The sequence below is a fragment of the Brassica napus genome, chromosome C4 (assembly GCF_020379485.1).
Source record: "Brassica napus cultivar Da-Ae chromosome C4, Da-Ae, whole genome shotgun sequence".
Taxonomy (NCBI): Eukaryota; Viridiplantae; Streptophyta; class Magnoliopsida; order Brassicales; family Brassicaceae; genus Brassica; species Brassica napus.
Window position 1 is genome coordinate 26,184,183 of NC_063447.1, and position 14,126 is coordinate 26,198,308.

Below are 14,126 nucleotides of genomic sequence, written 5' to 3' on the forward strand. Positions count from 1 at the left end.
TAGCAAGGGAATGGACTCTAGTATCCAAAGATGGAATACTAGAGGATAACCTTGCAACTCGAATTTTGAAGTATCCTCCAGGTGGTTTGCGACAGCTTTTTGAATTGACCTCAGGAGCACCAGGTAAGCGTCTCTTCCCCATGGATACATCATATCCTTTGCTTTGTTGACATACTCCAAAGGGAAAGTCCCTTTGTTGTTCTTCGGCAGCAATATGCTCTCTACCAGGAGGAGCATTGCGAGGCAAACTCTCTCATCAGAAGCATCTACTCTTGTCTTTTTGAGCTGGTTCAACACGTCGCTTAACTTATGAGTACGCCCCTTTAGCAAGTCCCACTCATATTCCCCTCGTGGTCCTTCTACATCACCATTACATTTCAAACCGGTCACCATATGAAATTCTCTTATAGAGAACTTCATTGGCTGACCAGCGAAATGGAACCAAGCTTCATTCTTTTTGACAGTAACGATGCTTCTTGTGAGAATACCGTAGACAGTCTTTCCTGATAATTTCATTTCACTCCTCCCACTGAGCCTCATTACAGGTCCCAAAAACCCTCGTACTCTCTCAATCTCATCTGCTGTTAGAATACTCTCAACAATGGAGATATACATCGAGGTTGAATGTTGGTTTATTGACACTTTTTTTTCCTTTGGCTCTGAACCAATAGGGTACTTGAGCTCAGGCAGAGTTAGTGTGAGAGGTAATGAATCTCCCATTTGTTTCTATCCTGCGTAAACAAGGGGAAAAAACAATTTCAAACTTTTCTGGAAGGCTTTCCTGAAACAATACAAACCCTTCCTGAATTGAGAAAAAGAAACACACACACATACTTTCACAATCCTATCCATTATCAATGCAACTCTATCAATACCTCAGTCCCAAATTCAAAAGCAACACGAGCTAGGAAGGATATAAGGCATTTTTGATAGTAAAACAAGAAAAATTAAGAAGGCAATCCTAAATATGTATAACTCTATCAATACCTCAGACCTCAGACCCAAATTCAAAAGCAACACGAACTAAAAACACACACTCGTGAACTCTCGGATTTCACCAAGCCTATACACAAGCAAGAAGCAGTAGACAACGAGATCACTCACAAAGAAGCTTGAATCTGCAACATACCATTAAAGCACAAAGTAAAATTGTACTTTTTCTTCATAAACCATTGATAATAACGATTAAAGCATAAGAAAAAGCTACAATTTTTGTGTGTGTTCTTAACTATGAAATTCTAAAAATTTTAGATTAACAAAGCTTGGTTCCATTTAGAACCATAACAAAACGAAGAACAACACACACCATTCAGCTTTGAAACAATATCAAATCGGAACAAATTATCAACAAAAAGAACTCGGAACATCAAATATTCAAACAACAAATCGAAATCCCCAAATAGGAAACCCTAAGAAGAGGAATCATACCTTGGAGAGTCAAATCTTCGTGAGATGATCACCAGAATTGATAAAACGAAATCGGAGAGCGTCGCCGCCGTCGCGTCGCGTCAAAGAGATCGAGAAGAAGAATCGCCGTCGCGTCGCGTGAGAGAGATGCCGTTCTGATTTTTTTTTTTTTCTGTTTGTTTAATTAATTTTAAAACAAGGGTATCAGAGACATTTTGCCAATTAATGAATGTCATTTTTGTGACTTTCTCCTTCTGATGCTATTTTGGTGACAAAAACTTCAAAAGTGCTTTTATTAAAATTTCTGAAAAATAGTCTAAATTAAAAAGATCACGCATGAAATAAACAACTACTTCTATTTTTTTTTTTTTTTTGAAACATCAACTACTTCTATTTAAATGGAATAAAAGAGTGACGGAAGAAAAGAAAAGAAGGAATGAGAACCGAAATTAATCTAAACCATATTTTCCCGGTACACCTTTCCGGGTTACCCAATAGAACAAATGGCAAAACTAAAAAGTTTCCAATGACGACGTGTCGATAACTAAAAAAGATCAAAGTTTCATCCTTTCAGAGTTTATCAGCTTCGCGCAGCGATTACAAATATTCTTCAAACCCTAATTGAGTTGTCTTCTTCTATTTCGACAATCTAAATTGGAGAACGAGAAACCCTAATCTTAGGTATGATCTCTCTAATTTTCGTAATTTCTGGGGCTTTCGATGGATGATTCGATCTCGCGAGATTGCTAATCGAATATCAGATTTCAATTGGTGTTGATTGATTTCAGGAATTCGATTCTCAATCGCCATGGCTGATATCTCTTTCAAGTCGGAACACCCGCTGGGTAAGTTGTTTGTAATGTGTTCATCTTACCTTTCTTCATGTGGGTTTTGTTAGTGATCGATCACTAGAAAGTATGTATCTTTGTTACTTTCTTGAAAGGATAAGATTTCCATTTGGCTTGTAAGATCGTTGATAGAGAGACTTGATTAAGATTTGATCAATCACTAATGTATTATAATGTGTTATGTTCTGTCATAATCAATCCTTTTGGGGTTTTGTTATGTCAGAGAGGAGACAGATTGAAGCTTCTCGCATCAGGGACAAGTATCCAGACAGAGTTCCAGTAAATACCTTTTTTTTTATACATTGCTTTGATGTGTATATTCTTCTTCTATGTAGCTTTCTTCTTTAACAGATGAAGTGTATGTTGCAGGTGATTGTAGAGAAAGCTGAGAGAAGTGATGTTCCCAATATCGACAAGAAAAAGTCAGTAGTATACTTTTGCTTGAGGTTGATCTCAATACAAGACTTGAAGAGTCTTGTTATCAGAGAGGGTAACAAAATAGATGACAAAGAGGTCTTGTTGATCTGTGACTTTTTGGGTTTGTGTGATTCAGGTTCCTTGTACCGGCTGATCTAACCGTGGGGCAATTTGTGTATGTTGTCCGTAAAAGAATCAAGCTGAGTGCAGAAAAGGCAATCTTTGTCTTTGTCAAGAACACATTGCCTCAAACTGGTAATTTGTTTTGTTCTCATGAAACTCTGGTGCTAATTTGCGCAAATAATTCTCAGCAAACTGGAAACAGCAATGAATGCTTTTCTTGATGTTTTTATTTGTAGCTGCAATGATGTCTGCAGTCTCTGATGAGAACAAAGACGAAGATGGGTTTCTCTACATGACTTATAGTGGAGAGAACACTTTTGGTTTGGTTTAAAATCTGTCTACTTTTGAAGTGTTTTCATGTACATATATGCTATGCTCTTTGAATATGGAGAATTTTTTTATGTTGCTTTGGACTGATTATATGTAAATTTTGCTTTGGATTTTTTTCTTCTTTTTCTAAGTACTGGTTTTTACACCTTTACTATAAAAAATGTTATTCATAACAAATACAATGATAGATTAAGATCTTGAGAGAAAAAAGGGGTCTTCTTTTCATTTTTTTAAGAATAAATGTCCCGATTTGACCTTGCCGGAATTCTTGCCGCACTTTTGATGTTCTCTTCCTCCAGCATTTCTTTGATCTCTCCGGTTCTTCTTTGATGCCCAATTTGGTGCCTCACTTGTCATAGTCCAAAATCTTAGTGCAGCACAATATCAAAATCCTGGATGAAAAAAAGTAAAATATTAAACATCTTTCTTTTTATTTTGAACAACGTAATATTAAACATCTAGAGACATATTACTTGTTTATTTGGGTATAGACCAAAGATGAATTATACTTCTAAGTTCTAAATTAAAGAAATTAGAGGAGAAGAATGTATGTACCTCTAATGTGTTGAGAGTTTATTGGAGAAGAAAGACGATTTTGATATTAGCAAAATGAGTAGGGAAAATGGAGACTATAAAAACTAAGGTTGTTCTTTAATTTTATTTCTTCTTACAATATATATTGTAAATTATTATTCTTTAGGTTGTCCTTTTGGTGTTGCCAAAGGTTCAAACTTCAAATCTTTGGATTTATTAGTTTGTTAAATATTGTATTTTTGGGATTTGTCATTGGATGCACTTAACTTCCTCAAAGTTTGTTCGTTTCCGACTTGCAAAGCAAACGTTGTTTTGGAATATCTAGGTATAAAGCATAAGATGTAGGTCGTGATTTAAGACATCTAAACATTTCCCATTCCATGTGACATTTCATCTTGTGTTGCAATTTTTTATGTATAAGAAAATAATAAAAAAAAAGACTTTCTTTCGACAAATCCTATGAAAAATGTAAGTGTCACGAATCTACTAAAGCATGTCCCACGCAATTACCTTCACCTCCAAGTTTCCAAGACCCTCTAATAATGTACTAAGTATTTCAGTTTATCATACCAAGAATAAGATTTTGCGTCTTATGTAACCTAAAGCAGAACATTCATTATTGCTGTATCAAAAGTCATTAGTTCGAACTTTAGTACAGAATACCAAGGAATATATATGTTGTTTTGGTACATAGAAAAGTTAATTCAACGTCTGGTAACCTATGTTGGCCCATAAATAAAAGCATGAATTCATAGCTGTTTCTCTACGTTTCTTCTTTTTTACTTTAGTCTTGCATTCATATAAAGCATTTATTATTAAAGTCTTTCAGACCATGACCAAAAAAAAAAGGGGGGGTAAAAATGACAGTATTTGAATCCCTACTTATAACCATTTCAGATTTTAAAAAAAATGTAGAGTAAACAAAAAAAAAAAAACTACATCCAGAAATAATTCCTCTATATTGACTACTTACTAATTTCAGAATATCAACAAGAACAACAACAAAAAAAAAAAATACTAGAGATTATATCTTCTTTCATTTAGCTCTCTTAGTAGACTTTGATCTCTTCATTTTACTATCGGACTTATTGTTGTTCTTCATGCTTGTCCACTTATACCCAATAGGTATAGCAAATGGGTCCGGTGATTGTTGCTCCTCCTCCTCTATCCGCCTCTGTGAGCCTAATCCGGTGCGTCTCAGCCACGAAGATGGCCGTGAGGTTGAATTCCGAGCGTCTGATTTTTCCTCATCATCATCCCATTGGTCTGCACAGGAGAGGAATCTCGGACTTGAGAGTGGTGTGTAGAATCGCTCCGCTGGTGGAAGATCGACGAACTTGGTGAATGTGATTACTACTTTGACCGTCGGGACCACCGGAATCGACAACTGTGCCCCACCAAAAGATTTTGTTTATCACCAAAACATAAAAAGGTTTAAAGCACAATTTCCCAAAATTAAAGATCTAAAATAGCAAAAAAGAAAACAGCCTAGCTTTGGTTCCCCCCGGACCAATCCGTGATATGTAACGTCACGGTACTTACTATTCACGTGGCAAAGTCATAACGCTTAACATGCTACTCAATGAAAGAATGACACGTCAGATAGTTGACTCATTGGGTTTAACGGTCGTAATGTTTCCTAGCTTAGGGAGAGTAACAAACTGAAAAAGCGTATATTTACGGGATTGCCCTTACCTTGACTGGAAAAGTTCCCGGCGGGAACTTGGTGGTGAGGAGCTCACGCATTCTCGCGACGGCTTTGACCTTGTTCGCTAAAATGTCGAGTAACGGAAGCAGCTCTTCTGTCTTTAACGGAAACTGTTCCGTCAACCAAACAGACGGATGCAAGCTCTTGACGAATTCCTTCTCTTTAATCTGAGGAGATGGTGGAGGATTCACCGTTGAAGGTACGGCCACTGATCTTCTCGCTGGCTGGAATTGTGATACTGATCTTCTCGGTTGTTGGAATTGCGGTGGTGGTGCGGCGGAGGCGGTTGAAGGTACGGCCATTGACCTTCTCGGAGGCTGGAATTGAGTTACTGATCTTCTTGGTGGTTGAAACTGCGGTGGTGGTGCGGCAGAGGGATATACGTCGACGCTTTTTCTCCCAACGGAAATCCAATCTCTGTCTTCGTTAACGAAGCTACTGTGCCGTCTCTGTGACCTCTGCGGAGCTAAGAAACTCGGATTCTCCGCTACTAGGAATCCATCATCGTCTTCGTCTAGCTCTAGAGGTTGAACTTGTTCGCTCTCGCCGTCGTTAACGACCTTCCGAGACCTGAAACTGAAAGTCACTTTCTGAATTTCATAAACCCTAGCTTTCCAATCTCCGACGCTTTCCATCTTCTCTTGCCGCCGCCAATTCATCCTCCCGACGAGCTCAGCTTTAGTAACATCCATCCCCGGACGGTACAAGCTAGACTGAGAGCAGAATCCAGCGATATCCGAATCGCTAATCGGAGCTCCAGCACTCTCAAACGCGTCTAGGATCTTACGGTCGTCTCGATTCAGTACAAGCAACGATCCAGGAGAGATGTCGAGAGATTCGTCACCGTCACCGAGGAAAAGAAAGCTTTGATCGGCACGCTGGATTTTCAATCCGTCGAATCCGGCCAAGGTAGTATCGGCGCGGAGGTTGCCGTCGCGTTTCCAGATCTTGTAGGTGTCAGAGGGAGCAATTTTGCCGACGAAAGGAATCACAGAGCTCTCGAAGTGGAAAGATATCTCCATGTAGAAATCTCTCATGCGACGGAGAACACCGATCAATCGCGGTAACCGCCTCCGCCATTTGCACCACGCTAAACGGTGGTGATGACTCAGAAGCACTTTCATAATCTCAGAGTTCCGGCGACAGAAAGCCTCCTGTAACGGATTCCATCCCGCGGCGTTGTGGAGCGAAATGTCAGCGCCGGCTAATGAAATCGCCTTTGCCGCGAGCAGGTCGTTGAGTCTAACCGCTAGATGGAGCGGCGTCTCGCGTGAGGGAACGTCGCGGCGGTCAAGGACGGCAGAGATCTGATCCGCGATTCGTTCTTGGCTCAGTGAGTCGGACTCGGTGCGGATCTGCTCTGGATCTCCGAGCTTTGGAACGGAAGAGAGAAGAAGAGAGAGTGAAGCGTGATCTCCCAAAACGACGGCGTAGTGAACGGGACTGTGAGCGTAATCCTCTGGTTTGATAGAAGGAAGCTTGGCCGTTGCAGACGCCGAAGAAGGACGAGCCATGGTCTCCAAGGAGAATTGAAGAAAATAAAAACTAACTCCTCAGAAAGTGAAAGCTTCTACTTCGTCTTCTTCGATGGAAGCTGAAACGGATGTTGGTGGAGAGTAATTTAATTAGTTTACGTTATTCATTTATTATTTTGTTTTATTTTAATTTTTCAAAATAGGGTTTTTGGTTGCTCTCTCTTTATTTGGGGAGGCGTGAGGGGAGAGAGTCGTAATCAGGATATTTCTGGGCTTTTTGTCAGTACTCTTTTTCTTTTTTCTTTGTTTTCTTATTTGGGCTTTTTGTCTTTTGCACAATTTCTTTTTGAATTTTCAGATTTATTTGTTGCATATTTTGCACTTTAGTATATACAAAAGTACATCTTATTATGACATGGTATAAAGCAAGGTACAGTATAATAGTATTTGATGATATTTTTGGAATATATATGATTGATAATTAGTAAAAAGGTTCTTACTCGCTTAACAAAATTATATGAAAGGCCATACTTTGTTCGTAGATAATAATGATCTTGTACATTACACAATAATTGATTTGTTTCGAGATAGTGATATTAATTGAAATTTTTTTTTTCTTATATAATTTTTCTGGGTTGATAAAATGACCAGTGTCTCTAATCATATTTTTTCAATTTGATATGACACAACAAGAACATCAAGGTACGGAGCAAAGATAAAGAAAGAAAAGTGAGGAAAGAATCACTTTGTCGTGACCAAATGCAAATTTGCAACAGAGAATTTACATATAAACGATACAAAAGACTTTTTTCCCTCTAACCGACCAACCAATCCGCTTGTTTATTATATCGACCTTCATTAATATACTGTTTTGGTGTTTAACGTTTAAAACTAACCGTGTTTCAAAAATCATCTAAAATCTTGAAAACAAAGCCTTGATCTGTACTGCAACAGTAGCACAAAATGACATCGTTTATATGCTTCTGACTCTGAGGTGACTAAAGCCTACAAATCAAAATTCACCATCACCATTGTATACACATTATGAGTAGTCTACACTTCTTCATGGTTTCAAATGGCTGGCTTAGGAAGAGATCATAACACAGGAGAGGTAAGAAGATTTCATTCCCGTTATGCTTTTGTTTGATATCTTTTGAGTTATGCATCGCTTCTAAAGAGCCTTGATTGCGTCGGATTTTGAAGCCTTAAGGTTGGTCCGTTTACAGAGACAAGATTCACAGGATCAGACCTTAAACTTCATCGCAGGAGTAATAGCCAAGCGGGTAACAAAGGATGGACGTTTTCAAGATTGATAATTCCCAAGAATTTCTGAAGTAATATATAGTCTAAGAACACGTACGATAAGACAACCTGCCTGCAATTTAAAATCTCACGAGTTATTTAGACGCTATCGTTTGCTAAAACCACAAGAAAATTCGCTAACTGCATCTAACATGCACGGTAATAATGTGTATGTGCATGTCTCTTTCCTGTCAAAGCAAGTTCTTCATATCTTAAGCATATACAAGAAACCAAACGCCAAAAAAGCAGCAAGATATTATATCTTCAAACCCCTAGAGAAATAAGCTTCAGTATGTATACTTAGTGAAAATAATGTTAATAACATCTCAGAATCTCAAAATTGCAAAATTGATGTTCAACAATCATGTTAGCATCCCTTGGATGATGTTCAAGACAATGTATTTCAAATGCATCTAGAATATTCAAGATCAAGACAATGTTCCATAAGCTCACAAGAATGTGTATGAAGATCTAAGAGGCACGATCTCCGGTGAAGATAGCCATCAACTCAGCCACAAGCTCCTTGTCATCATCATGCTTCATCACATACTTGTTTAAGAAAGCTTCACCAGTAACCGCCAACACAGGCGACAACGGAGGGAGTTCAGTTCCAAGCAGTCCTTTAGCCATGAGAGCTTTAATCACATAACACCTTCGGACAGTCCTCTTCTCCAAGTTGTATCCAAATACTGCAGGGTTCGAAACAACAGCCTTGAGTGACCAGTTCATCTCCTTCACCAAAAACTCAGTCTTTTTCTTCACAGACTCTGCAGATAACCCAATGCACTGAGGACAGTGTTTGACCATTGTCACAAACTCATCTCTGCTGAATCCTAGGCTTATAAATGTTTCAAAGGAGTTTTGTATATTCTTCTCCGAAAGTGCCATAAACAATGGATTCTTCTTGAAAATCTCCCACACATCTCCCGTAGTAAAGCCTAACTTTCTATAGAGATTAACTTTGTCTTCCGTTGTTTTGTCGCTCATTTGGTAAACAACGCACAAAGCTTTGACAAACTTTGAGTTGGTCGGATCGAAACCCATCCCAACAATCTTCTCGAGGGATTCTTCAAATCTTTCTTTTCCGGATACAACATGGAAGTTGGAGGTGAGCAAGGAGAACAAGAGCTTCTGAGGCACGCCCAATCGTCTCAGAGCCAACACGTTTCTGATAATGTTCTCCTGGCAGGTACCTTGTGGCAAAGAAAGACATGACATTTCGTAGTTGGAGCTCTTGTCTGCTTCGATGATGTCTTTGACGAAATCGTAGTATCTGCCGACTGCTTTGTGCCATCTCATTCCCAAGATTCTCGGAACATTGGAAACAATCTCAGTGAACTCAGAGGTTGAAGCTCCTCTGGACTGGAGAAAGTTGAGATTGGAAGTAAGGGTCTTCTCAGCGTCTAATATGAACAGTCGTGGGTAGTTTGTAACGATGGTGGAGATGTGAGAATCTGTGAAGCCATGACTCCTAAGAAGATTCAGAACAGAATCTGGATTAGCTTTGCCCTCAGTGCTGACTTTCCTCCAGATTGATTCAGCGAGTTTGGTACTTAAACCCAATGAACCAACGAGGTAAGAGACCGTAAAGTTGTTACCTTTTTGATCATCTTGAAGGTTCACATCAGATGCAGCAACACTAGCAGAGGAGAACGAGTTGGAGAGAGAAGACAATGGATTTGGGGAAGGGTTCGGTGAAAAAGCAGACTCATTTCGAAGAAGGTCCACTACAGATCTCAAGTGAAGCCATTTCTGCAACTCAAGAGACTTTCTTCCATGGAGTATCAGCGAGTACATGACAAATTAAGGATACAGAGAAGAAGAGCGAGCAAAACGAATTAAACCCTAAGTTGCAAAATAAGAAATTAATTATTTATCACCGATAAATATTAAATACAAAGCGTGATGTGGCTGATGCAATTCGAACTCGGGTCGTATCGTTAAGCCACAGTCTGGAGTTGGCTATTTTTTAAAGGTGCAAAACTTTTAGTATCTCACTATTACAAATTTACAACAGCTCAGCTGTAAATACCAAACATTTTCAACCGAAATTTTCAGGAGTCCAAAGGTTCAAACTTTTCAGTAATCCTGTGGACAAGTGTGCTTTCAAAATATTACACCTTGGCACAACCGCTGAGACACATATCTTTTATTTGTTTAAGCGGCCTTTCAAGTGTTTCGGAGGTAAGTGGCAGAGTTTATTAACATCCCTTTCAAGATCAAAGACAATGTTCCATAAGCTTTACAAGAATGTTTATGAAATGCCACACCAAGATCCTCAATTTGAGAAGAGTCTCTCTCAAGGAAACAAAGATCATATACTAATTAACGCTTTACATGATCAAAATCCAAAAGCTCCATTTCATTGCATTGCATTGAAAATGAGATTCAGATTATATTTTCGGAGATCTATGAGGCACGAGATCTCCGGTGAAGATAGCCATCAACTCAGACACAAGGCCCTTGTCATCATGCTTCATCACATACTTGCTTAAGAAAGCTTCATCAGTAACAGATAACACAGGCGACAAGCGAAGGAGTTCACTTCCAAGCAGTCCTTTTGGTGCGACCTGTATCAGCTTCAAACTCAAGTCTTGGACGTCCATACATGTACCAGAAAGGCAAGGGGTCAAAACACGATCTAATTGGCTCATTGAAGAGCTTGTTGGCCTTATTCATGAGATATTGGACCGAGAGAAGGCTATGGGCCTTGATGAGGCCTTTATAAAGATATGAATGACTATGGGCCATCATGGACGATTAATATTCAATCTGATTGACCAGGAAATGGATGGGATGAAGCTGGTTGGACAGGAAATGAAATGGGTGATCTGGTATGATCGAGAAATGGACTGCTCAAACCGAAATGTGCGAGAAATGAGTTGGAAATGGAAGATGAAGCACCTGAGCTGGAAATGGAACATCAGGAGCATATTTATCAATAAAATGAGCTTATGAAGGTACTTGGTCGGACCAGGAACAAGATGGATCGAGCCCAAGCAAGAGTTGTTCGAAAAAGGCCTTTATCAGCCCAAAAGGTGGAAAGACAAGCCAGCTTGGATTATGATTGGCTTAATATGATCAAGCACGACCATTATGGCCTATTTTAAATTTATTTGGTTTTATTATTTATGTAAATTCATTAGGAATAGGTTTTGGGCTTTATAAACCCATTGGGAGTCGGTTTGGTGTTTTAAATCAATTAGCACTAGAATTTGGTTTTGGTTTTCCTAAATCACATTGCTTTAGGCTTAGGGTTTTATGTTTTACTCTTTTAAACAGCTTCACCACGTCCATGTAACTTTCAGCCATTCTTTTATCAATAAAATTTCTTTTGGTGCAAACAAGTCTTGAGACGACACTATCTCCTTTGTTCACAAGTGGTGAACGTGTTCTATATCACAATAAGGAAGAGTGATCTTCTGTGATCTATCCTAGACACCAAGCAGGGTGATCCTGTGTCTCAAGAGCAGCAAAACATCCTTATAGCCGTCCACAGCTTGAGGGAGAAGACCATCCTCATCATCTATCATCCACCCACGCCCCCTTCAAGTGATCCAGGGAGAGACAGCCATTCCAGGGCTGTACCACCTTTTGCCATGAGAGCTTTGATCACATTACACCTTGGGACAGTCCTCTTCTCCAAGCTTAATCCAAGCACCTGAGGAAACAAAACCAGAGCCTCCAGCGGCCAGTTCATCTTCTTCACCACAAACAGGTTCATTTAGAAGAATGTTCGCTGCAAATCTCAAGTGAAGCCATTTCTGAAACTCAAGAGTCTTTCTTCCATGGCGTATCAGAGAATACATGACAAAGGCGATAGAGAAACAGAAACCAGTTAACCGAGTTTTACACAGGTTTTACCTTACTCACAGAACCCTTTTTTTTTTTTATCAAAACTCACAGAACCCTAAATACCTAAAAGGGCAGAAGAACCAATATGTTTCATATGTTGCTGTATATCGAACCCAGGTCTTATTGCTAAGCTACAGGCAACCGTTAAGTTTGTAAATGTAAGATTTTTGACCCAAAAATAATATTAAAAAAAAAACTTTGTTTGCCAAGTACATGGAAGACTTTTATTAAGCGCCTGGTGTGAGTTTTTATACTAATTTTTATTTGTTTTGACATTTTGCAACAATATAATATTTATCAATTGTAAAATGGTAAATATAAATGTTAGTTTTTTAAATGTATCATTCATTTTAATTATTTTAAGACTTCATATACACAAAAATAAATTAAGTTTTGCACCTGACACAAATCATCAAAAATAGATAGGCAAAAACGATTGTAAAATGACGAAAGATGATTAGGTTTTCTGCTTTCGATTTGTGTACTGTTGACTTTTCATAAGTGATTTCATTTTCTACATTTATAAAATTGTGCTTTCGTTCTCGTTTCTATTTCAATGTTATGAGTTTTTTTTAACTTCTTCTATGAATTCAGTAAATTGCATAGGTGTCAATTTAAAAAGTTGGACATTTGTAAAAATTAGTTTCACTATAGATACTTATCTAAGAATCAAAATTTTGAAGAAAATGACCTGCAAACTTTATTCATAAGTTAGTGTTCAAATCTAATATATCAAGCTGTTATATAATATAGGTGTAGAATCGAAATATAAATGTTTGTATAGTATATATTCACAAATTCGTCTAAAAATCATCTAATTCTAGAACAACAAAACAAATTACTTTTTTCTTAACCACATTTTGAGGTTAGTTACTTAAGAGTATATTGATAAAAAAAATAATACTTTACCATTCTAGTATATATAAACTATGTATAACTAAGAACTGTTTGATTTATTAAATGATAAACCATAATAAACTCTAATATCTAGATAGACTATTATGGCGAAACAAACACTAGACGAATAATCAAATTTATTATTCTTCGAACAAATTCAAAAGGAGGTGATTGGAATCTTGTCATTATATTTCATTAAAAACTTTTAGGAATAAATATCAAGACTAAATTATTTAATCTGAATGAAATAATATATATATATATATATATATATATATATATATATAGTGCTTCCAATATTAAAAATCACTTCGATTTGAAGAAGTGTATTTCTGGGATTGTCAGGATCAAATAAATATTATAAACCACCTATTTAAAAAATAATTTGTATACATAAAAGTATATATTTTAGAGTAAACACATAAATCAAAACTAATACTTTTTCTTAATTTATAATCATGTTTTTGGTAAATAAATCAAAATAATCAATTTATTGACTTTATATCGTATATAATTAAACTTTATTGATATTGACATATATATATATATAGTATAGATTAATGTAAATATTTATTATTGACACTTCCTACTCATATAATTTTATTAACATTTGTATATTTGTTGTAACTAAAATTTAAACCATTAATCACAAAACTTTAATGTGAGATTTTTCAATACAATTTTCAAAATTAAAATATTAAGATTTCAATAATTTTTCACTGCAAATTTTGAAATTAATGTATTTATATATTTTATATAGTATATAATTTAGTTTAAATGATATTAATGTATATATATATTTATATAATATGAATATCTATTAATGAGACTTCATATTCATACGATTTAAGATCATTTGTATCATGCTTAAACGAAAAAAATTAAACCATTAATCACAAAATTTTCAATGTAGGACTTTTACCATTTTAAGTAATTTAGAGTCATTTTAAAAAATTTAACATACAAAAATCTATTTTTTTACTATATGCCTAATGTGATTGTTAAATTTCTTTTAATAATATAAAATTAAACAAAAAAGAGAAGGATACAAAAATTATATTGTATTATTCATAATCAGTAATCCCCTATATATTAATCTTTTTTAAAATAAAAACTACGGAATTACCTTATATGATTAACATAGATATGATAAATAATGATTATGAATAATACATATTTGATAATAATTTTGTATCATTTTTTAATTTATATATTATTAAAAGAAATTAA

General features: G+C 36.6%; 3 protein-coding genes across 6 annotated transcripts; 1 reads left to right on the top strand and 2 right to left on the bottom strand.

Annotated features, from left to right (window-relative positions):
- The first annotated feature begins 1,874 nt into the window (after nucleotides 1-1,874).
- Nucleotides 1,875-3,237, top strand: LOC106391255 (autophagy-related protein 8c). 4 transcript variants are annotated; one of them, XM_013831859.3, is made up of 6 exons: nucleotides 1,875-2,088; nucleotides 2,169-2,252; nucleotides 2,479-2,534; nucleotides 2,625-2,701; nucleotides 2,809-2,927; nucleotides 3,032-3,237. In XM_013831859.3, the coding sequence occupies exons 2-6, from the start codon at nucleotides 2,216-2,218 to the stop codon at nucleotides 3,124-3,126; spliced, it is 384 nt and encodes a 127-aa protein (XP_013687313.2). In that variant the 5' UTR covers nucleotides 1,875-2,088; nucleotides 2,169-2,215; the 3' UTR covers nucleotides 3,127-3,237. The 4 variants fall into 4 exon arrangements, with proteins under 4 accessions (XP_013687313.2, XP_013687315.2, XP_013687314.2 ...); XM_013831861.3 differs by having other exon boundaries at nucleotides 1,881-2,088; nucleotides 2,625-2,677; XM_013831860.3 differs by having other exon boundaries at nucleotides 1,886-2,088; nucleotides 2,196-2,252.
- Nucleotides 3,088-7,157, bottom strand: LOC106390494 (ankyrin repeat domain-containing protein 13B). The gene is made up of 3 exons (XM_013830973.3): nucleotides 5,355-7,157; nucleotides 3,681-5,046; nucleotides 3,088-3,517 (listed from the first exon to the last, which is right to left on the bottom strand). Exons 1-2 carry the CDS (start codon nucleotides 6,879-6,881, stop codon nucleotides 4,696-4,698), a joined length of 1,878 nt encoding a protein of 625 aa, XP_013686427.2. The 5' UTR covers nucleotides 6,882-7,157; the 3' UTR covers nucleotides 3,088-3,517; nucleotides 3,681-4,695.
- A 604-nt stretch (nucleotides 7,158-7,761) lies between these two features.
- Nucleotides 7,762-10,273, bottom strand: LOC106391842 (transcription termination factor MTERF4, chloroplastic-like). The gene is made up of 2 exons (XM_013832567.3): nucleotides 8,598-10,273; nucleotides 7,762-8,217 (listed from the first exon to the last, which is right to left on the bottom strand). The coding sequence occupies exon 1, from the start codon at nucleotides 9,939-9,941 to the stop codon at nucleotides 8,616-8,618; it is 1,326 nt and encodes a 441-aa protein (XP_013688021.2). The 5' UTR covers nucleotides 9,942-10,273; the 3' UTR covers nucleotides 7,762-8,217; nucleotides 8,598-8,615.
- Nucleotides 10,274-14,126: the final 3,853 nt, after the last annotated feature.